This window comes from Astatotilapia calliptera, chromosome 5 (assembly GCF_964374335.1).
Source record: "Astatotilapia calliptera chromosome 5, fAstCal68.1, whole genome shotgun sequence".
Taxonomy (NCBI): domain Eukaryota; kingdom Metazoa; phylum Chordata; class Actinopteri; order Cichliformes; family Cichlidae; genus Astatotilapia; species Astatotilapia calliptera.
The window spans coordinates 6,801,898-6,826,233 of NC_137426.1; the positions used below are offsets into that span (position 1 = coordinate 6,801,898).

The window sequence follows — 24,336 nt, forward strand, 5'->3', positions numbered from 1 at the left end:
AAAAGATTTAAAAAATAATTCAGTGGAGATGTTTGCAAAATCCAGTAACCTTCAGTGTTGGCCACGTGGTCTGGATTGATCCCTCCTTTGTCGTCCATTACTTCTGGATCAATGTGTATACACTTCTAGACCAATCTGCCCCTAATGAAGACTTTTGATTCATTTAGGAACATTTTACAACACTCACTGACAAAGTGATAGAGTGCAGTTAACGTTGGCCTCAATGGTAATCTGCAGCCCCATTGATTGCATTCCATCATCATGTGGAGAACAATGTAAAAGCCAAGTGCTGCTCTCTCTCCCACCTCATTACCCAAATTTGTTTTCAGTTAAATAGATTTTGTTATGGTGTTAGAAACACAGTTTGATGTCAAGAAGGCTCCTCTGCTATTTGCAGCAGGCGTGATGACTAAGGATTATTTTATCTTTTAGGAAAATGTATAATTTGAAACTCCTTGCCTTGATGGCAGCCCTCAGTCTGTGTCATCAAACCATATCCACAAATAATGCATCAAAAACTGCTTTTTTCATCTCCAATTTACAAAGCAACAGAGCCAGAAAAACAAAAACGTTATCACAGTCAAACACATTTCTTCATAACATCATCTCTAATGTTGTATTAAGTGGGGTAGGGTCTAACCGAAAACAACTTAATTTACAGATATGCATAATAGCAAAGTCTGTGTTTTGGGGGCAAGTGCTACTCCACTGATAATCAATGATGATCTCCTTGGCTTCTGGGCAGGCAAGACAAGCTGTCAGCGTGAGTCAGACCAATAGAGTCAGTCACACTTGAGAAGCGAGGTGTGGAGGACGAAGGCGAGTCTGTCTACATAGACTTTGAGGATGTATTGACTTTTGTGCAAGAACCCCCTGTGATGTTGGGTCTCTCTTGAAGCTCTATAAATATGGTCCACTGGCCTCAGCAATCTATCCTTCCCTCCGTTCGTCTTTATCCGTGCTTCACCAACACACATGCTTAATTCTCAGGCCTGTCTCTCTTCACTTGTGGGTCACAGACATTGATTTCTATTTAAGAAGTTGACCTAAGAACGAGCTGGCAGCCTGGGCACCTCCTGCGCGCTCCACTGACTGATGACTCCCTGCCCAGTTTTTCTTAAATCTTACTGGGAAGTCTGTGTATTTAAAGGTGTATTTGGTTTGCCGATCATCAGTGAAACGTTAAGTCAACATTAACCGATGAATTAATGACTTGCGAGCAGCAATATAAGCAGTAAACAAAATATTTACACATTATCACCTTATGAATTTGTAAGCAAGCTGTTAGTTATTAGCAAACAGTGGCCTTTTTATATCTCCAGCCAACATCGCGTAACATTAGGATTCATTCTGAGACATGTTTCCGTCCACTTTCTTCTTTGGTCAACTGTGTTTACCAGTTAGTTGTTTCTTTTGTGTTTGTGCAGTACCTGCCCAGCATCAAACAAAGCAATCTTTTTTTTTCTGATAACAGACCCCTGCTGTGTCTGGAGAGAATGCTAGTGGAAGCAGTGACAATAAACCAAAAGATCTTAGACCAAAACAGCTTTTATATTCATTCCTGCACCTTCTACAACATCACCAGCAATAGCATCATTATTCTAAAAGGCATGCAAATGGGCTTTTTTTTTATTTAAAATGAGTTACTTTGATGCTTCCTAATTGGAAAACTTTCTGTGTTGTTCCACTTTAACCCACACCTGTTTTCTTCTAACTAGTCAGAGACAAATTGGGAGCAATGAGCAAAGTTGCCATTTGTAAAGGTGACAGAACAAAAACCTGGCAAGATCCATTTAGATCCTAAGCACCTCTAAGGCTCCCCTTCTAGGCTGACTTGAATAAAAGCTGAGCTCATTCTTGACCTTGGAAACAGTTGTCTTGTTTTTCAAAGTCCGATAAATAGATTCTGTGGGTTCTCATCTGCTGCTGTGCAGAACTCGATATGGAGGTTGTTTTTAAGAGATTTTAGAAGTGAAACATTCCGTCTTTGTTGGGGCTCATTTTGAAGTCTTCATTTATACGCGTGGTGCATTTTGTCTGTCGTGTTAAATTGTATTATATAAAGCATATAAAGCAAAGTAAACTGCCATGCGTCATTATAAACTTGCTAATTCTTGTGTTCGTTGCACAGAGTGAAGCTCAGCATAGATAATCGTTCCTAGGTGTGTGTGTTTTTCTAACTGTCATAAAATAACACACTTGTTGTACTCAGCTCTGATTTTGATATGAATGGAGGAGGAGGAAAGTGGTTCCCTGGCAACTTTAGGGAACAGCTTGTGCATCCTTTTCACATTGTCATGTGAAGGATAGCCGAGGGCCATCTCAACAGTCTCAGGCTGTCTCTCTGTGAATTATTTATCGAAGAGAAAGACGGTGACATTTCAACACCATGTGTGAACGAGACAGAGTGATGTCTCTCTCAGTGTTTTCTCCCATAGGTGGGATCGATTTAAATATTTGTATTCTGTGTTTACAAGTTAACAAGATCTGGCAGTTCTCACTTTAAATGCAATGTATGGGGCACAGTGCTCAATGGAGCAAAAACCAAAAGCGGCGCAGGATTTACCTTCAAGGGAAAAGCTGCTTAGGCAATCCAAATGTTTCACCTTCCTTAATGCTAAATGTATTGGAGCAAATAAAGGTTAACGGCAACAAGTTTCAAACATTCACAATCACTGTGCAGGGTCATTAATTACCAGCTTTATCCCTGCGCTACATCTAGAATTAATTCATTTAAAGCTTATCTTTAAATATTATTAACAGGATTTTGTTTCTGCCTCAGGTATAAAGGTTGCACTTTTCCAGAATATTAAGAAGCTCGTGCTAAACGGTAAGGACGCATTTGAGAAATCTTAACGCAAAAACCAAGGCGCGAGAGACAGACATGAAGAAGCATGTTCTGACTAAGCTCAAACATCAGCTCAAACGAAACACAATGAAGATCCTGACTCCCCAAGGTCATCACTGGCACCCACTTCTGCTGCTCTTCACTCAAAGCAGCGAGCACAATCTCCTGGTTACCACAGCAACTCTGACTACAGGCCTCCTGTAGTCAGTCACCACATTACCAACACATACACACAGATGGTGAGAAGGGGTGGCTGCACAGTACACACCCACGAAAATACTGTACACACTAATTTGAGCGTAGTCATTCATATTCTCGTGCAGATATGTGTGCACGCTTGGGCACATGCACAATGACAAATAAATGTGCTTGCAATTGGAACAATCTTATCGCTGTTTTGTTGATGTCTATCTGCCAAATGCTTTTCTCTGTTCAGGGGGAGCAGCAGTGCCTCGTCTTTTGTTCAAACTTGTCTCCTGAAGAGAGTAGAAAAAGTCATATTGAGATTTAATGGGAAAACTTAGAAATTGTGCTAACAAATCAGTAGCTTGTTTAGATGTAGACAGGTCTGTTAGTTAAATTCTATCAATAATAAAGCAAGCATTTCTTTTTTTTCTGCTTTTTTCCTTTTACCTATTGTTTTACTCAGATATTTTCAGTAGGCGTTTTCTGCCTTTTCCATGTCAAAAGATAAATAGTAATCAGATTTTGGTCAGCGGCATCTCCAGGACTAAGATGGATTTCTAGGGCATTTTATTGATATCCTGCTTCTGAGTCTCAGCACATAGAAAGCGGTTAGGAGCTCTGCTTTTCACTAAGTTTTTCCACTTATGCACTTGAAAGGTCACATCTCATATTGTGTCCGACCATCAGAAGGCCTTTTATTACATTTCATCACTTTGTGTTTTAAAAGCGCCTATATAACCACCCCATAGGGGGTAATCCATTGTGGATTGTGCTCCATTTATTCCACACACTTCAGTGAACAGGATTTACATTACACTAACTTTTCCTCTTTGAGACATGGCGCCAATCTTTTCAGCTCTCTGCATCTGGTGTTTGTGACATATGAATAATCTGTCATGAAGCACTAATGTCTGAGTCACACGTCACCATATAATGAACGCTTTCTTATTTGTTCCCAAGATCCATGTAATACATTCAGAAGAAAGGAAGCAGCAACACTTTTAAGCAGCCTCAGTATGAAAAAACGTGCAAATTCTCTTTTTCCTGACACTGAATTCTTATCTCGACTGTTTTCCGTGAGAACTGTGTTTGGGCCCAGAGTCGAGGACAAAGGAAAGAGATTTATTTCATTCATTATTTCTCCGCACTTCTTATTACTTGACTCCAAACCTCCTCCCTTCCTTGCTGCTACTGCTTCCTCATTTGAATGTCAAAATGTTGAAGGTTAACAGGAACTTAATTGAGAGCTAGCATGCTTTGATACAAGGCTCAAAATCATGTTGCTTGACAACAAAGTAAGGGATGATTGTATTTTGGATCCTAGCCATGGCTTTCCATTTCCTAATGTTTATGATTGGATTACACATCCATTAGTTCACTAGCCGTCTTGTCTTTGCCAGTAGGTCGCAGTTCATTGCTGCACGCAATAGTGCCTCTTTAAATAGATGCGACTGCATGGATCAACTCTTCGCATGTAGTTTGAGGGCAAGTAGTTTGTTTTGACTGCATCATGTTCATTGAACTCTGTGTTGTATCTCTTTGTGTGGCAGAGAAGAGTTTGCTAGATGTCTTTTTTTTTTTAGATGCTTTTAATCCATTCAGGGGGAAAAAGACTGTATTTTTCATTCAATTGCAAACAAAAACATATATATTCTGAATCTAGCTTTTCAAAAACTCTTTGTCAAATGAATATATTTACATTTTGGACTATGACAAATAACTCTGCTATATGTATATATTTTATACATATTACTTCAAGCCTTGTGCTGAGCACGTCAGCCATCACCATCTTCAGGTGACAAGTGAGTGGTGGTCTTGACTGAGAATCTGAGGAACAATGTTAAAGACTTGTCAGTCACAATGATCCTAACCCAGTGTTCCTTTAACCAAGGGATCTGTGATTTGGAGGGTGGCACGACTCCCAGGTTGAATGCATTCCAGTCAAAGTGGTCAGAAAAGCAAGGGAAAAAAATTGCTTTGCTCCCTAAGATAGTAGATCTATTCATCTATTCCTAGCAATGCAGCAGATCGCCTGTTTTTTTGTTTTGCTTGCAGTCAAAAACACTGCTGCAGCACATTCACTGATAGTGTCGCGGCCTTTTACGTTCCAAACACCAAAAAAGTCCAAGAAAAGGCCGTGGGTGGCAACGGGAGGTTTGTTTTAGAACGCACTTCTGACTCCATTGTTTAAAAATCATATGCCATTTATTTCGTGGAAAATTATAAACAGAAATCAGCCAACTAACTTCTTAACTTTCGTTTAATTTTAAGTTTTAACTTAATTTGCTTTAACAACTTCAGAAGTGGTCAAAAAATCATTTTCTAACCCTCCCGTCTTCCCATCTGACATTTGGCAAACAAAAAACAAAAACCTCTCTACCACACCCATCCAGGGTGCTCTTAATCTCTTGATTAATGGGAGGGTCCATAAGCTAATAAACCAATCACTTTCCAAAAGCTTCTCCAATAAAATTAATTACAAATTTACATAACAAAACTAGGTCAGTATATTCTTACACCTTTAAAGAAAAAACAAAAATGAATACAAATTGCATTTTATAAACATTCAACAAAAATGGCCACAACAGATAGAGTGCAGTCAGTGCTCTGTGTATGGCTTATTTCAGTCACAAATACAGAACACTGGCAGTACAGAAGAAAAGTGTTACAGTTTTGCTACTGTTTACATTCACTGCTGCCATCTTGGATAGAAAAGTTGTAGTTGGTGGGGCTTCTCTGACTTTCCTAGTAGGAAATCCATCTTGAAGGGGCATTCCAATTGAAAACTCCAACTTGCTTCAGGTGAAACACAACATAAAGTCTACCTTCCTAACCGTCCTTATGGGACTTTTTGGCAAACCTCTTGCTGCCTATTAGTAAAAAAAAGTTTAAAGCACACACTTAGAGACTATGATCGTGGGGTGATCGTGGCTCAAGAGTTGGGAGTTCGCCTTGTAATCGGAAGGTTGCTGGTTGCTGGTTCGAGCCCCGGCTCGGACAGTCTCGGTCGTTGTGTCCTTGGGCGAGACACTTCACCCGTTGCCTACTGGTGGTGGTCAGAGGGCCCGGTGGCGCCAGTGTCCGGCAGCCTCGCCTCTGTCAGTGCACCCCAGGGTGGCTGTGGCTACAATGTAGCTTGCCGTCACCAGTGTGTGAATGTGTGTGTGAATGGGTGGATGACTGGTTGTGTAAAGCGCTTTGGGGTCCATGGGGACTAGTAAAGCGCTATATAAATACAGGCCATTTACCATTTACCATTTACTATATCCATCTTTTTTGACTGGCTGGCTGTAAATGTTTAATTTTCCATTAACCAGAAAATTTGAGTCAACTAACCTTTTCAATTCGTTAAAACCAACAGAATAATAAAACTGTTCTAAATTTTAAAATAACAGAAATTGTAGTGATGTGCGGATCGATACTGAAATATCGATTCCTCCGATACCAGTCATTTATGCTCTAGAATCGATTCTCACATTAAAATATCGATATTTTAGTAATTTAGGGTGAATTTGAAGTTTATCATTAACAGGAACACAGTGGAAAGAAACTATATCATTCGGATTGTCTACATTGGAAGGAACTACTTCCTCTTCCGCCTTTGAAGGCAAACTGAAGAGGGACAGGGATAGGTGCTGCTAGGGCGAGACAGACGTCTCTCACAGAGTCCTTTAGTGCTGCAGGCAGGCAAGGTGTTCAAATATATTTCTATATGATGAATTCTGCATTATTAAGTGATAACAACATAGTAATCATTATGATGCTATAATTTGAAGTACAATAAAAGATACAATAAATAAAATAAGTTTTTTGTACAAAGTATCGGTATTGGATCAGTATTGTCGATACCACCCAGAATTTTACTTGGTATCGAATCGGAAAGGAAATCAGTGGTATCGCACATCACTAAGAAATTGTTGTTTTATCTAAAACAACATATAAAATATCTTTATTTCCTTTTGCAAGATTTACTTTGGTACATTGGCCTGAGAGACTTTTCAGGCCAACACTATCCCATTCTGAAATAAGTCATGTCATATTTACTTGAGCACACACTGTATCATGCAGTACTGAGAGCGACGAGGGCTCATTTTGTCAACAGCATCTCAGCACTTAGACCTCTGAGGTCTGCAGCTGACAGCCTAACAAAAACAGGCTGCAGTAGGTGCATTTCAGCTGCTTTTGAAACAATCCCGTGTGCTGTTACCTTTGCTTCAACTTCTCGAGAATAAATTCATGCAGCTGAAAAATCTGATTTTATTTCATGGTCAGAAATGAGTGTAAGGTTGAAGGTTTGTGGCTATTTATAATAAAAACTAAACTCTGTTTCTCTGTGTATTTCAGATATTCACGCGCTATGGGAAATGCTACACATTTAATTCAGGCAAAGATGGAAAACCGCTGCAGGTGACGACGAAGGGTGGGATGGGCAATGGCCTGGAGCTGATGTTGGATATCCAGCAGGATGAATACTTGCCTGTCTGGGGAGAGACTGGTAAGCTCACCTTGAGGACATTTTATCCCCAGTTTTGAAGCTCTCACCTTGTACCACTGTTAGGGGAACTTTAATTTAAAAAAGACAGATTCATCAGAATCACCTGAAAACAGAAAGTTATTTTCAATGCCGGTGCTCTGAGAAACACCAGAGGGGGGGAAATAACTATCACAGAGATTCTCTTCCAACCTCTAAGGTAAAGATTTGACTAGGCTGTATTGCATTCCCTCTAAGTCTTCTATATGTAACTGTGACAAATAAAATACATTTAGCAAAGGGATTTTATCCAGGTGTGTATCTAAGAAATCCATACAAGAAAAACCTCTGATTCGCTTTTAGAAATGTTTTACACATCTTGATTAATAATGAGTGATGAACCTGCAATGCATTGACGCACTGTTTCCCAGATACAGAATAAGGACAGATGAATACTGATCAGGAAGTTTTATTGTGATATAACCGAATGAATAGTCATATAGTCAGCCCACATGAATCAGACAAGCACTTGACTTATACATAACCGATTAAGGCTGAGGGCTCTCCCATTCGGGGTCGAGCCGTCATCAGAAGAGTTGCGTCTCCTCAGTGCTGCTTCAGGTGAAGCAAAACTGATTTTAATTCACCAGCATAGTCTGCTGTGTGTTTGCATCATTATCTTATAGGCACTGGGAAACGACCGTAAAGGAACAGTCCAGTGCGGTCACAGAAACACAATACTCATGATCATTATTAAACATGAAACTTAGAGCAGTACGCCATGATCTGTCCTGATTTAATTGTATTAATATTAAATGCTTTTCATGTAAGATTATTGAATAATTGAAGACTTTTCCGAGAGGCGTGCTGAAAATCAAAGGATGTAATAATTATGCACTTTAATATTATACACTCTACATGCTTTTAATTCTTTGGAATATTCTGTTAGTCTTTCATTATTTTTAACATAGTGTTTAGCTGGTAATCCAAATTCTTTGTTTTTGTAATTATTTAATTTTTTAATTTAATTCAACTTAATTTCCAAATGATATGAATTGGCAGTTGATTGAGTTATACCCATTTGTTAGATGTAGAATGAGGTCAAAAATTTGTTGTAGGCAAAATCAATAATCAGTGAGGAATCTAACGCTGTCTGCTTGCTTGTTTTTTTAGAGTTAAATATATTGGTTGGGAAATATAGTCAACAAATGCTGTGGAAGACCGAGGGACCTTTATGCTAACTGTTGTTGACAAAAACAGCAAACAAGGCAGGCAAAAAATGCCCTGGGCAATGAAGTAACAGGAGCAGGTGTTTGGGAAAGCTTCCCAACACACACCGGGGCAAAGGATTTATGTTCCTTAAAATCTACTATTTCACACTTACAGACACAAGTAAAGATGAGTGATATGATGTGCATCCTGTAATGCAGATTTGGGGGTTGAAAAAAAGTCATCTGTAGTTACCTTGCAGACTTTACTATAGAGAAAGTTTTTCTTTTGCAGGGAAATACCTCGCAGCTGTAAATAAAAATGTTAAGCTAAGATTTTTTTGACACTCTTGCAAACCACTAAATGAAGATAATAAGGTGAGATAGGTCACTAACAATACTTTCATTCTACTTGATAAACAAAAAAAGATTTAAGCTTGGCAAAATAGGTATTATAATAAGTAGGTGCAGCTGATAGTTTAAAATATGCTCTTTATTCACTTCATATTTGCTGGGTGTTTGAGCGTTTCTACATAATAGAAATACACCTCTCAGGTGTTCAGCAATGCAGGACCGGAAGGAAAAAGACAGAACAGCTGCATTACAGGCAGAATTTACCTCTAAAACGTCTTCACGTACATAGTGATTTTCTACCTTAGCGAATAAAATGCTTTACAATTTTGGCTTCTCATTTCAGACACACATTCATCAGTGGAGGAAAATCCAGGTGCTGGTCTGCCCAGTAGATCTTGGCAGATATTTTGACTAGGGAGAGTACAGGAAACATAAATATGATGGCTCAATTTCATTAAGTGCTCCAGTAAGCACTGAATAGTAACTGAATAGTAGCATGCACAAAAGCAGGCCCTAACTAAGTGGAATACAGTCAACAATAATACCACTGTGCGTTTTCTACAGGTCGAGCTCTCTGCTGCAAGAAAGATCTGTGGGATTAACTTTCCCAAGACTTCTTAAAACAAAAGAATGAGAGATTGAACCAACAGCTCTATTACATTTATTGTGAGAAATGCATGGGTGATTATTCACAATTACAACTTTATACCAATGGAATGAACAAAGGGTTTGTGCATAATGATTAGTATTCACATGATTTTTTCACACAGCTAAATTATGAATATTAACAAATACATCAAGATGTTAATTTTTGGGACAAAGAAATGTATCTGGTTTTGCCTTGTTACAACGTCACAGCTGACTTTATATGCTTTTATTTGAGAAAAGAAATTTTGCATGAACCGTTCAAGAATGATTTTTATACACAATGCCTAATGTTAATACTTCAGCAGTTCAAAATTAGCGCATTACAATTTTAAATATAAAGAGTCTTTGTTAATATTTGGATGAAAGTTTGCAGCCCTAAGTGTAGAACTCATGGACATCTCCAAATGTTGTGTTTCCTCCCTTGAGTTGCTCCACCAGACCTTTGCTGCAAACAACATTCAGTTGCTGCTTGTTTGTGCTTGTTGTTTCTTCATTCAGTTTTGTATTTAATAATGGAAAAGCACGCTCTGTTGTGTTGAGATCAGGTGGCTGACTTTACCGTTGAACAGTATCTCATTTCTTTACTATAAGAAACTCTTGGGTTGCTTGGGGTCATCCATTTGCACCATGAACCACCGTCTGATCAGTTTTGCAGCATTTGGCTGAACCTCAACAGAAAGTATAGCCCTGTACACTTTAGAATTCGTGCTGCTATTACAATCAAAAGTCACATTGTCAATAAACACTAGTGGCCTGGTTCCACTGGAAGTTATACCAACACGTTAGATGATGCGGTATGCTTTGGATCATGAGTTGTTTCTGGTTCTGGTACAAGTTAACTGTAGTTTCTACAGTTTCTGTAGAAGCTTCGACATCACTTCTACAGAGCTGTCGAAGCTCCTTTATGTCTTTTTTTGGCAGTCTAATCTTGATCTTGAGTGTAATCAGTGGTTTGCACATTTTTATATTGTATTTCTATTCATGAAGGCGTCATGAAGTGATACACCTGCTGACGCAAAAGTGTTCTTGACTTGATTAGATGTCGTGAAGTTGTTTTTCTTAAAAGTGGAAATAATTTGTGCACTTTAGCTGTCTTCTGTGGTCTTTCGGGCCTTTTGGTGTTGAGCTGGTCAGAGCATTTATTCTATTTAACAGTGCACCAGATTGTGGATTTGGCCACTGTTAAAGTTTTTGTTGTCTCTCACTGTTAGGTTTATTTGCATTTTTTGGTCTAATGATGTCCTCTTTGGGCCTCATATTTTAAAATCACAGTAAAATTACAGTGAAAAGCTATAACATACAATTAAACACTTTTAAATGAACGTCAAATATTATGTCTGCTTTATTTGTCATATAATAGCATGGGAGAAGGCGTCACCTGGATGCTCCCTTGTCAATTGGCCAATTAAATTTGAACCTCTGAAAATGGGGACCTGTGTATAGAAATGGTTGTAATTACTATATATTTGTAGCCAAATATTTTGTAAAATCACCTGAAAAAACCTGAAAGTCTGCACTTCGATCACATATTGATTGTTTGATTTACAATCTATTGCGGTGGTGAGAAGCAAAACCATGTTTGTCCCACACATTATGGAGCAAACTGTATAAAAAATATATAAATATAAAAGCTAGTGTCTAACTACCAGTGAAAAACCTCCCAGAATCATGGGAATTATGGATAACAGTCATTTATGTGTGGAGTGGCATCAAAAGGTTTATGGATATTAAAGCTACAACACCCTCCATGTCTTTCATATGATTATTCCATAAAATGTTAGACACACTGGTGTTTGAACCAAACAGTTTACCACAACTTTAAAGCCAGTGTTCTTTACTAAAATAAATAAATCAGATCCGAATCCATGAGCATGCCTCCTAAGTAATGTGGAAATAGCTAATTCTGATTTATTGAACTTAGCGGCCCATGTCCACTGCAAAGACGAGAGAGAAACGGGAGAAGGAGAGAGAACAGGTCAAGTGTCGTCTGCACAAAGAACGCCAGCAGAGCAGCACAAACTCAATCTTCACAGTTGGTATATTGTCAAAAAAATGTTTTTAAAGGGAATGTACCAGAAGGAGAGAATGTGTAGCAGCTGATCGAACCATGTAACAAAGAAACAGCAGCTTTAGAGATCAAAAAGAATCATCAGATACACCTGAGTTCACAGGCCGTAGGATTAGTGAGTAAAAGTAAAGCGGGCGAGTGACTGAACAATAAGACAGGTAGGATTAAACTAGTTTAAGAAAATGCGCAAAAGATAAAGTGGATGTAAGTGTATTATTTTACAGGTGTAGTTGAACTTGCTTTGATAAAATCAGGGTGTATCAGGCGTACAGGGGAACACGGATGCAAACGTAAGAAACCTTCTTAAAAATCATTTTGTTTTTTCTTTTTTGTTTGTTTTGACTTTTTTCTTCTTTTTTTCTTTTTTTCTTTGTTAAAAAAGGACTGGAGTGGATCTTTCAGCATGACCAGCTACCCAATGGAATAATTTTACCTAGGGGAAAATCAGAGGAGAAAAGCCCTCCAGAGCTCTGACCTAAATCCCATAGAGCACCTATGGGATGTCATGGAGAAAAATGTCAGCCTTGAAAGCTTTTCTGGCTGAAAAATGGAGAGAATTTTGTTACTACAGTTAATTGGTGACTAGCATTTATGTCCAGACAAGGGTGACAAACTAAATACAAAACCACTGAAACTGAAATCTTAGCAAAGCAATTCTCTTTTCTCTTGATTTTAATTTGCTTGAGAAATGGGAATAGAAAACACAGTTTCCACTGACATTTAAAAATTATTGTTGCAGTGAAATTGTGATATTTTTAAGTGTCCAGCAGTTTTTGTGGACCGCTTTAGTTGTCATTTTCAGGGTGTCAGGGGGTGAAGCATATGCTAGAATTCATAAATTAGAGAAAGGTTACTCCCAGGATACAATATCAATCTACAGATAATATACGTGTATGAACGTGTCTGTATAATTTATATGAACACTCATATTAACACCTCTAGGTAAACAAGAGCAGTCAGACTGCAAAGCTCAAACAGGGCTGAAATTGCCTCTACGTTATACATAAATTAAATTTCTGGACCCAGATCCATTGAAATTTGATATGTAATTGTGAAGATATGATGCAGAATATCAGATTTGGCAATGGTAAAGAATCCTTCTAAAAAAAAATAATTTAACCAAGAACTGGATTAATATCAGCCCTTAAAGTTGATCACGCCTAAGTTGGGCCAAGTCCCACTTCTAGTAAATCCATCATGCACGTCCATCCATAATTTTTCAAGTAATTCTACTAAAAAACAGAAAAATAAAGAAGCAGTCAAACAAATCTTTGATGGAGGTAATTAGGAGCTTAACCTTCACTATATCTGCATATCTTCAGACTGTGGGAGGAAATGGGAGCAACAATATGCTTTAATAAGGAAAAAGTTAAATAAATTGAAGTAATTTGAAAATGTGTCTGGTGGCAGCTGTGAAAACACACATATATTTTTTATACTAAAAACTGACAAGGTTATTGTGAGCCTCTCCTGGTTATTGATTTCTGTGCTGAGACATATTATCACATACCTGGCATTATTTCAGAAGAAAGCACAGGCAGTGAAACAATAATGAAGCAACGTATAATACTCGCATTTTGTTCCATACTTTCACCCAATTGTTATTACTTCAGTTGTGTACTGAAGACAGATGTCCACTACTTAAAGTCCTCCTGTTTGCACTCATGCAAACAGGAGCTTGGGTATGACATATACATATATGCTGCTTTAAGCCTCAAGCATTCGTCTAGGCTGCAGCAGCAGCAGAAAATGGCTTTGTGTATCAGAAAAGAAATGTGTAACCGTTAAAGTCTGTGTCTCTTTTTCGAAGCTCTCTTGCCAATTCAAGCCACATTTCAGAGCACTTTAATTGAAAATAGTGAGAAAGCCTAGCACTTAGACGATTATAGCAAGTGACAACTGGAAAGAAAAGGCGGCAGGAAACAGACATCCTACTTTATCCCCGAGCCGGCGCTCAAAGAAGCTAAACCTCTTGAATCCAACCTGCCATCGCCACGATAAGCAGGTCCAGGGTTCTGCAAAAGTATGTTTGCACAAGTATAGGTTTGAATCACCACCTCGCTGTGAGGTTTCCCTGATCTCAGTATCAAAGAGGCCCATCTGGTTCATTTAAAATCTATACAGCAGAGTGCTATAGCAAGACAAGCTGTCAGCTATATTGATTTTCGTTTTATCCTCATCATCAATTATTTATTAATTTTATGCATTCACTCTCGTATGCCCTTGTAGTGCATAAGACTCCTGCGGGGCGTGTATTGTTATCAGCTGGTCTATTTGGGAAGTCCACCTTCTTTATCCTGTCACTTCTCATTCCAATTATTAACTCCTAAAAGTCCACAATGCATTTGTCATCCATGGAAAATCATGGCAATTACGAATTAATAACTCCACTGGGATAGTTCTTTCCTGCTCAGCTGAGACTACAATTTTACGTTTCTCATTTTGTTTTAACTTTCAGCATCTTTTTTTTTTTTACTCGTTAGCTGAGCTTTGTCTCCATCTGATTAGTAACAATTGCTGCTGGTTTGATCATGCAGGCCAGTCTGTGCATACAAATCATCATCCTCATTGTAAATGTCGTAATCTCTGTTATCAACAGATGAGACATCGTTTGAAGCAGGGATCAAAGTTCAGATCCACACCCAAGATGAGCCGCCGTTCATAGACCAGCTGGGCTTCGGAGTGGCGCCGGGGTTTCAGACGTTTGTCTCCTGTCAGGAACAACGGGTACGTCCTTGGAAAGATGGCACAAGTGGAACGCTGAAACTACAATAACACACTGTATCGCAGCGTGTTTTGTCAACAAGATGTTGGAGGATAATTTGTTGCAGTTATAAAGAGGCATTATCTGCGAAAAATAATCTGTTGCACTTTCAAAATGATGAAAACATTACTCTGCTTTTCAAATCCCTGAATAATTTAGAGTAGTAATTACTCCTACAGGAAAGGCTGCTAGTCTCCCTGCAAAGAGTACTTCTATGATTTAGAACTTCATTCATATAGCATGAAACATGGTGCCTTTATTACCCACAATGCAGCTTGAAGCTCTCATGATGAGATTCAGGTGCTTTCTACCAGAATGTGGCCTTGAGGCGGAAATGAGTAGCAGAGGACTGAGGTCACCTATTTCTAACAGCCTCAGACATATTTTATTGTCAAACTTCACTTTTCAGTCCTGACATAACGTAAGCAAATTTATGTTTTCACACGTTTTCCAGAAAACAATGCCCTTTCACACATACACTCCGTTCCATTCATCTGACAGGATCTTGACTTTTGAGCTTTTATGACTAAGTTAAAACGAAAATAAAATTTCAATTCAATAAAGGTTGCTGTGCCCTTATTATTAGGACTTTGTGACATTTTCATATCATTTTCAGCATGGCTTATATTTCAACTGCATAAAATTACAGTAGTATATTATGTCTGCATAGGTCTTTCCAGTGTCTTCTTGAGTTGCTCTGCTCACTGACAAATGCCCTAAATAGAAATAGCATGTGCGTAATAATAATTTATCTTAATGACTCTTTCTGCATTTTAGCTTTCTAATAAGCTTTACAATATTTTTACAATCTTTTTAATGTGTCTTCAGTAGTTCTACATCAGATGACAGATCTCTCTTGCAGCCTTTAAGCAAGAGATGCTGTCTCAGCGGCACAAACATACAGACACAGAGTGTGACAGGGAGAGAGACCCTGCTCCTAGTGGCAGTGGAAGAGGGAAGTAAATGTTCCAAAGTGTAGTTACTCATCACTAGAGTCAATGCTCACTGACACAGGTGCAAGAAATCTTTTGCAGTTATCAAAAATACCACACTCGTAATGTGTGACTCTCTCGTCACTGGCTTGGGTTTCTGCAAATGCAGCTATTAGAGCACCAACATTAAAACTAACCCATGTCACTTCAGCAGACTGATGGGAGCTGCAAGTCTTGCATATCACTGAAAAAAGGGCTTTAGATGTGTAAAATTGGGGTAATCAGTATTTATACAATTGCTTGGGCTTATGGTGCCTCCAAAGAGGAGGTGGTGTAAGTGTCTTAGTCAGCATGAAATCAACTTATCTAGTGTAATGGGATTTTGCATGCTGGCCCACATCATCAGTACTGTGTCTTTAGTCACTGAAGATGTTTAATGTCTTTCCACATCAGACATCCCTGCATTGCCCTGGTTACTCCTTTAGGGTTGATCAAGCCCTGGCCCACATCCCAGTAGCACTCGCACTTTACTGCTCACTCTCTTTGATTCAAAACCATCAGGAGGATCTTTCAGCAGCCTCTCAGGCACTGCTGATGGCTCTGCCCTTGTCTGCCTCGTCACTCGTGAGACTGATAGCTTTGCTGAACTTCCTGCTGACAGTCAGTCATTTGAAATTTAAGGTGTGAGTACGAACTGAATAGCTTGTACTCACACCTTAAATTTCAAATGAGGGAGGTTAAAATGAATGAATTTCAGACTCTGTGAACTGAAAACTTGCTAGTATTTAGATTGTTGGGAAGAACAGAAATTAAAACAGACACCAAGTTAGACTGCACACATGGCTCAGTGACTGAGGCATCCAGGGAAGTGGAAATGGCTCTGGTATTGCTCAAGGTTTTTGTCAGACCACAGGGATTTGAAATGACAAGACCCACAAGGTAAGCAATGCACTGTCAGCACTATGCTGTGCTGGAGGAAAACTGCTATTCTCTTTTTTAAATGTTTTTTAAGAACATTAAAAAACATTTCTGGGAATGTTTCAGATCAAAGTTTCCCACAAACTCATCAGCAAAGAATGCTTACTTTTTATTTTTCCATCATTAATATGGTGGAGTTTGAAATGCTGATTTGTTAGCCAGAAAGATCTGCCCTGAGCAGGCTGTTCAAGTCTGTGCACTTCTTGGAAGGCTTGGATTTTCCACGCAGTCCTAATAGTTACCCACACGGGGCCTTAACACATATTAAGGAACACAAACTTCCCCCAGCTTGTCAAAGTCGGTTTTGTTGAGTGAAATGAAGTGTATGTAGGTTATTCCTCTGAACTGTGAATAATTCTGTGGGTGCAATGGCAAGCATGCAGTCAGACAAATCACATAGTCTGGGCCCTAATATGGTTCAGAACCATGCAAAATAAATGGAGAGAGAAAGAAGCGGATTTGATCTCGGTCCTTCCACATCCACACTACTACTAAGTGCGTCCCAGTGTCGGCAGGCTGCAGCAGGATTTTGCATGCTGTGAACGTCGCGTCTGCAGGAGAGTGTCCTTCTTTGTTTTTCTCTATTTCCCCACTAGCTCCATTACTTTTTTCCTCGCCAACAGTCATTACAATTCCTTTAATACAATTCTCCTCTCTTTAATATGATTCTACAATCTCTCCATTCCCCCTTTCTCCCCTCTTTCAGTCTCTATTTATTTATCCCATTGTCTGGCAGGCTCAGTCTTCATTAATCTAATGCAGTTTGCTCCCATTCATTCATCTTCCTGTTTCAGCAGTCCTGTAGTGTAAAGCTGTTGGGGACTTTTCAGCCAGCCAAGCTGTCACTCACCGTGATCTGGCAACAGAATAATCTGCAATATCCTTCTACTTTACATGCAAAGTAAAAAAAATACAAAATAATTCTCCCAGCATTTCTCCATGCGCCTCCTTTTCTGTCCACAGTCACCCCTGCTTTGTACCTCTTTCTCTCGTGATTTGTTTTCCACTTCGAGGTTTGCTCAGCACACGAAAATATCCTGAAATCTTTTACGCCAGATTTACTTTTGTCCACACTTACAGCAGCTTTTGCTGAGTTTAACCAAAGGGAAATAATGTTGCCACAGAGTGGTTTGAGAAGTCTGAAAAGAGCTTTTGAAAATGCAGGGAAATCAAAATAGCAGACCAATGTACATAAAAGACCCATTTTCAAGTTAAAGAACTCCTTTAAGGGATGTAATCCACGTGACTGTGAATAAATGCAGATACGCCCATTATCGATTATCACATTTTATTATGCTCTGATGGTTTTTAAGTTTAGCTTGACTTTGCGAAGTACCCTTGATGTTAAAATAATCAGAAGAATGATTATATTCTCCTGATTAGGTTAGGTTTTTGTTCGCGCTGTCTGTTTTACTTGAGTGCACTGCACTGTATGTGACTACTTATGACTATTGTATGTGCATGCTGAACATCTCCTGGTGTTATTAGTAACCAACTCCAGTTTGTGATACCCGTGGCTGCCTCGTGCCCCCCCACTACAGATTGTTAGCTGCTGGTCCCTAAATCACAACAGTGGCCTTTAATTTATTGCCATGTGAGCACTCAGTGATGCACTGATTGAACTGATGAGACAGAAACACATACTGCCTTCTTTTTCCTAGTTTCCTACCTCATTTAACGCATCACATTTTTCTCTTCTGTTAGTTAAGGCAGATGAAATGTAAATGAGTACGGCAAATGTTGTGATATAACATGCAAATTACAAAATGCATTCCTCCGGAGGGAATTTAGTTTATTTTGTCTACATAAACAGTAGTCTAAAGCTAACTCAAATGTGCACAGGATTCATTTATGCTTGGTTTTAAGTAATTTTTCATTTAACATTTCAATTATTATCTCAGTTATTTTTTGTAACTGAATTATTTCCGTTACTCCTGGGGAGCAGAGACCATGATTAGATCTTTTTTAGTCTATTTATTAGTCTCCTGAATATGTTGACCGACACGCTCTGCTGATCATTTTTCAGTTGTCTTCTACTTTCTATAGCCCTTTCAGACATTCACTCCTTTTCAGCAATCTGAAGACATCTGAAATTGTCAGCTTCATTTTAGAATGCACACCTTGGTCACTTTCCCACATAAGCCGTGGCAAAGCTCTTTCTAAGTCCAACAAGATTGGCGTATCAATTCAGCACAAGCCTGAATGCGTGCTCTATTGATATAGGCACACATAAGACTTTCACTATCCACCTCTTCCCTTTATCTCTATGAGTCGCTCAACTCACTACAAGGTATGATTGTTTTCTTTTTTTTGAAGAATGCCTGAAACTTTAGTGTCATAGAAAGATGAAGGTTTTTGTATGAGACACCTGCTTTCAGTCTCTGTCTCTCTTGCCTACCACCTTGCATACAAACATATAGGCTGTCTCTGCAAATAAGGCAGCAGCTCAGCATCAGGCGTTTTCAACCTTTCATCACCAGTCTCCTTAATTACACGGTTCATTTAAGAACATAAGAAATTGAGCGAAGTGGATAGTGAAAACAAACAAAAGGTCCGTAAACGTAACTAAGCGCAAAAGACCCAGTCCCAATGTCGTTAGTTCCCCCACTTTTACAAATCAGTTACACAGTTACAAATTAAAATGTTAGAAAAAAATAGTTATAAAAGTTATAAATTTAACTTTATGTTAAAGCCCATACCATAGTAAAAATAGACTCTGATATATGTCAGGCTTATAAAACTCGGCAATAATGTATGTAATGTAAGTTCTGACGAAATGTTAGCTGCGGCTTGAGTTGGTGTTTTGCTCCCAGCTGTTTATGAAAGTCTGCTTTTGAGTTTGTTTCATAACCGCAACAGACAGCGGCAACATCTATCAACTTCCAGTCAGCTGTCTAATCTCCAATTTTGACTAAAGCATCTGTGCATGCGTTCCCCATATTTTTAGAAGATAGATCATTTTATTTATATAGCGCCAGTTCACCAGAGCAGTCACCTCAAGGCGCTTTATATCATAAGGCAAGCACCCTACATTATTAGAGAGAAAACTGCAACTATCAGCAAGTTATCTATCGCAGCTGGTTGAGTGGTGAGGGGACTGAGAAGAGGAAAAAAAGTCAAACTGCTTATACTATAAACTCTGCAGTTGCACCATGAAAGAAAAGCGCAAATATCAACTTCTGTTTATAACTGAGACAAAGTTTGTGTGAAGGATTGTGACAGGAATTTTTTCAACATTCATGTGATTATCTACTGAAAATTTGTGCCCAGCTGTAAGATAGTCAAAATATACTGCTACTTCTGCTGTATAGAATTTACAGTAGAAGTACAGAAGTAAGCATGTAAGAATGACATTCATGAGAAACAACCTCAGAGCATACTGAAAACACAGGAGTCTTGTGGCCACGGCAACGACATCTTTGTTCAACACCTACCCTGCCCCTGTTTACCAGATTTGCCTTGCTCTGTCTTCATCCACCTGCAGACAATGAAAATCAAGTTGAAGGATTTCTGTTTTGACACACTGGAGAAGATCAAGTGCACAGAAGATCAAGTGCACAGTGCAGAAGCATAGCTACTACAGGACATGATAGGACTGCTACAGTGTGAAGTCTGTGCTGTACTCTTTCAGCACTGAAGATGTGTACAATGGGTACAGAGGTGTACAAGAACATGATCTTGAAGACAGATCTTCCAAATTTAAATCAAATAAAGTTTTGGCGTTTAGATGCCCATTAATATGAATACCCCATGTCTCCATAATTTTGTCCAGAAAGCCACATTTGGGGGATGGGTTGGTTTTGGTTTGGTGATATCTTATATTTTTTTGTTCAGTGCATGCAGGCATCTGCAAAATTTTATCATTGTGCTGTCTGTATATGCCTTTGGTTCCTTTTTCTCACAGTGGTTCCTTTGTTCACTGGGATAAGGAGAGTGTCATAGTTCATCTCTCCTTCAAGTTTACTCTTGCCTCCTCTTGCTCTTTGATGTCAGCCATTCCAATTATGTCCAATTTCATGAGTAAGCTCTCATGTTGTTGTGTAGTTGTGCTGGCAGCCCATTTTTGCCAAAGACAAATTTTCAACTTCCTCGACATGCTCGTTCCCCAAGCCCTGGTACATCATGATAAGTATGCACTTAACTACTTTAAACCCCCCTGTAGAGAAGACAACAGGACCTGTAGCTGGCAGATGCATGCAAACTGGCATGAAATTAGTTTCTAACATATGGTGTATTTGGAAGATTCGGTTGAAGCACTGAAAAACTAATAAGCAACTTTTATTAACCGTATTAACCGTTAATTTTATGGCAAACTAAATACCTCTGGGTTTGTGACTGTTATTTGCATAAATCCATCTATATTAATGCACCAAATTGGACTTAATAAAATTCTGATGTGCTCTTTTTTTTTTTACTTTTTCTGAAAACCTATATACAAGAAAATTACTTTAGTTTGATTATTGTGTTTACTCAGATAAATTAAATTTAATTAAAATATATGCATATCTGCAAAAAAGTATTTCAAATACAGATGTGTTTATGAATGCACCACATTCACTTCACTGTATAACAGTATGATCTGTGAGTGGCTTCTGCAGTTTTTAATTATTTAAAGATGTAAATACTTGTATACTAATACTATAGAATTACATATCCAGCACTGCTGTGCAGATGTTCAAAGAAATGCAAAGTCTAATAAGTCTGGTGACAGCGTCTCTCTTTGGGTTCCTCCACTGCACGAATCCACCGGATTGCATGTTTTACTGCACAGACTGCTGAGAGGCGACATAGCTAACATTTGTGGATTCAAATACTGGGCATATGGTATTTGGTTCTGCAGCAACGCTGCTTAGAGTGAAACTCTTACGACATATCAGCTCTACTAAACAGCTGATACTATTCAGTTCCTGCATGAAGAGTGGGCAGCACAATGAAAGCACAGAGGGAGACTAGGAATAGGAGAAGCGTAGGATTAATGCTCCTACGCTCAATAACCACAACTCACATGTCCACGAATCTGGAGTAAGAACAAGATTCACATTCTGTTCCAAATGCAGTGTGTAAAGACCTTTCATATCGACAGAGTAACAAGTTTAGCATATTGAGAGAAAATATGGCATGAAAAACTGCATTGAGGATAAGCGTGCAATAACGTGCATATGATGAAATTGCAAATGACTGCGTAGTTGTTCTTTTTGTTTACTTTTTACTCTGTTGCCACTTCCATGAACATAAACTGTGAGTTTTATTATTTTTATAAAAAACAGGTCACATTCGCATTGTGAATTTTTTTTACTTCAAATATGGTCAAGGTATTGATAAGTCTCTGGGGATGTTCAGCAGATAGCAATCGCCATGTGTGACGTGTTTGTGCCTCTCTTTCAGCTGACATACCTGCCTCCACCATGGGGCGACTGCAAATCCACACCGATGGATTCTGACTTTTTCAGCAGTTACAGCATCACGGCCTGCAGGATCGACTGTGAAACACGATACTTGGTGGATAACTGTAACTGTAGGATGGTTCATATGCCCGGTAAGAACCAGAGGGGGCACCTTACTGCTTTCGCATTATTGTAGGGTCTTTACCTTACAATATAAAGCGACGTGAGGCAACTGTTGTTGTAATTTGGCACTTTATAAATAAAACTGAATTGAATTGAGTTGGATATCAATATATCTATATCTACTTATAAAGATGTGAAGTGCTCGAGAGTCTGTTATTCTAATCTCACAGGAAACACTTTCGTTTGATGCTGCAGTGACAAAAATGATTTTTGAGGAGCAAAACACTTTTTCCAGCAAACGCTGAAAATCAGATATTTTCACACTCCAGTGGATCGGAAAACTCAACTGTTTTCATTTTGTTTGCACAGTGATTACAGCTGGCATTTGCTGTCTACCGCCTACACTTAATCACTGTGTGGCATCTCTGATGGCAAATTGAAAAGGAGTTTGGTACTGAGGAAACATTTGCTTTTGGCCTCCGTTAACCCTCACTTACCTGTCCAATTATTGTTAATGCCTCTCTTCAATCAGCGAGAGACCCGTGTTTGCATATAGACAGCCTGCCAATCTGCCTGTGTGATAATCAGGATTAGTCTCTATCTTATAGTGATTGTTCAGTTGATTACTGGAAGTCTAGAGGGAACCTCCCCATCTTCTTCAGCTATTCATCTTTCCGATCTCTGGACCAAAAAGCAGTGAATAATTGTAGCAGGGTAATAATGTCCTCTACAGCAATGACATTTCTTACCTTGTGTTGTCCTGACAAACTGACAAAGATGGATCAACTGCCAAAAAGAGAAGGATGGGGAAAGGGGTGACCGAAAGTGGTGATGAGAGTCAGCAAAAGTTAATGAAATCAATTACAAGATGAGCTGAAAATGTATGGCAAAAATCCAGGTGTGATAAGGGCAGCAGTTATTCTGAGACAACATTAATTATAAGTCTTGGACTCGTTGCCTTTTGTGCTTCCTCGAAACCCCCTTTTCCCTTGCTCGCCCCTTATTTTTGGTCAGACTATGAACATTGTGTTCTTTTGCCTATCCTTAGGAAATGCCCCATACTGCACCCCGGAGCAGTACAAGGAGTGTGCAGATCCTGCCTTGGGTAAGGAGATAAACCAGCATGCTGCTTGCATGATGTGTATGTGTATGCACGTGTGTGTATGTGTGCATGTGCACTTTTCAGTGTGCATGTCCCACTGTTCAGAACTCCTGATCCGAGGTGATAACAGATAATAGTGTTCCTTCAGCCTGATAGTAGCCATTCTCAAAGAGTAAACCTCAAGCCTGCCACTGAGGCTCTCCTTTTCACACTCCCCTGTCTTTCCATCAACTGATACCTTTCAGTCCTTTCATGTCTGTTGCTTGTTTTCTTACTGACTTGCAATCTCTCGTGTCTCACGTGTTGGCCTCTGGCTGTTACTGTCTCTCTGACTCTGTCTTGATGTGGCTTATATCTTTTGTATTTCTTATAAGGGTCTGTGGGGTTGCTCCTCGCGGCATCTTTTCACAACATTCCTATGACACTTTTCATTCAACTCATATTTTGTTTGTCATCCTGGGATGGCGATAAATCTGTCTGTCCCCTTGTCTTCTCTCTTTAAATCTCTATCTCTGGCTTTCTTCTCTCTCTCTCGCTCTGTCTGACTACTTCATTTTTCAGACTTTCTTGTCGAGAAAGACAATGACTTTTGTGTGTGTGAGACGCCGTGCAACTTAACACGTTATGGTAAAGAGCTGTCCTTTGTCAAGATACCCAGCAAAGCATCGGCCAAGTACCTTGCCAAGAAATATAACAAAACTGAGCAGTACATAGCGTAAGTACATTTTTTTAAATCTTTTATATAACCAAAGGTGGGTTTGTGTTTGCAGAGCATTTTCACTTTTAATTCAGTGTTTCACATTTATGTTATTTGATGCAACCAATCTCTAAGAAGCTTCACATAAATGAAGCGGTGAATTAAAGTTATCAGTGCCATTCATCTTGTCTTTTCAGTGTATTTTAGAAGCTAAACATTGTTATATTTTATTTTTAGCGCAGTTCTAATGTCATTATCACTCATCATATTACACAGTGTGTTAAACTGTCATCATGCAGTGCATTCTGTAGACACAATTCATCAGCTCCTGTCATTTTCTCATTATCATGAATATTTTTTTATGTCTTGCAGCAAATAAGAGATGTATTTAGTTATAGATAGTACTTTGCATTTCTAGTTATTTATTTTCTATTCTCTACTTAAACACTACAAAAATGTTGTAGCAGCAGTTATCAACTCACCCCCGAAAAAAATTAGAGAAGGGGCAGGTGGTAAGTGGCAGCTGCGTTAGCTTGGCCCCCCAAAAAACTCATGTCTGTTAAATGAATTATA

General features: G+C 38.9%; 1 protein-coding gene across 3 annotated transcripts in view; it reads left to right on the forward strand.

Moving 5' to 3' along the window:
- asic1b (acid-sensing (proton-gated) ion channel 1b) overlaps positions 1 to 24,336 on the forward strand; it is a 178,041-nt gene that overhangs the window by 145,310 nt on the left and 8,395 nt on the right. For all 3 annotated transcript variants that reach the window (XM_026166912.2, XM_026166910.2, XM_026166911.2), the window contains 5 exons: positions 7,379 to 7,529; positions 14,383 to 14,510; positions 21,843 to 21,993; positions 23,013 to 23,069; positions 23,628 to 23,781. In XM_026166912.2, coding sequence (XP_026022697.2) covers positions 7,379 to 7,529; positions 14,383 to 14,510; positions 21,843 to 21,993; positions 23,013 to 23,069; positions 23,628 to 23,781 — 641 coding nt within the window. The remainder of the gene's footprint in view (positions 1 to 7,378; positions 7,530 to 14,382; positions 14,511 to 21,842; positions 21,994 to 23,012; positions 23,070 to 23,627; positions 23,782 to 24,336) is intronic.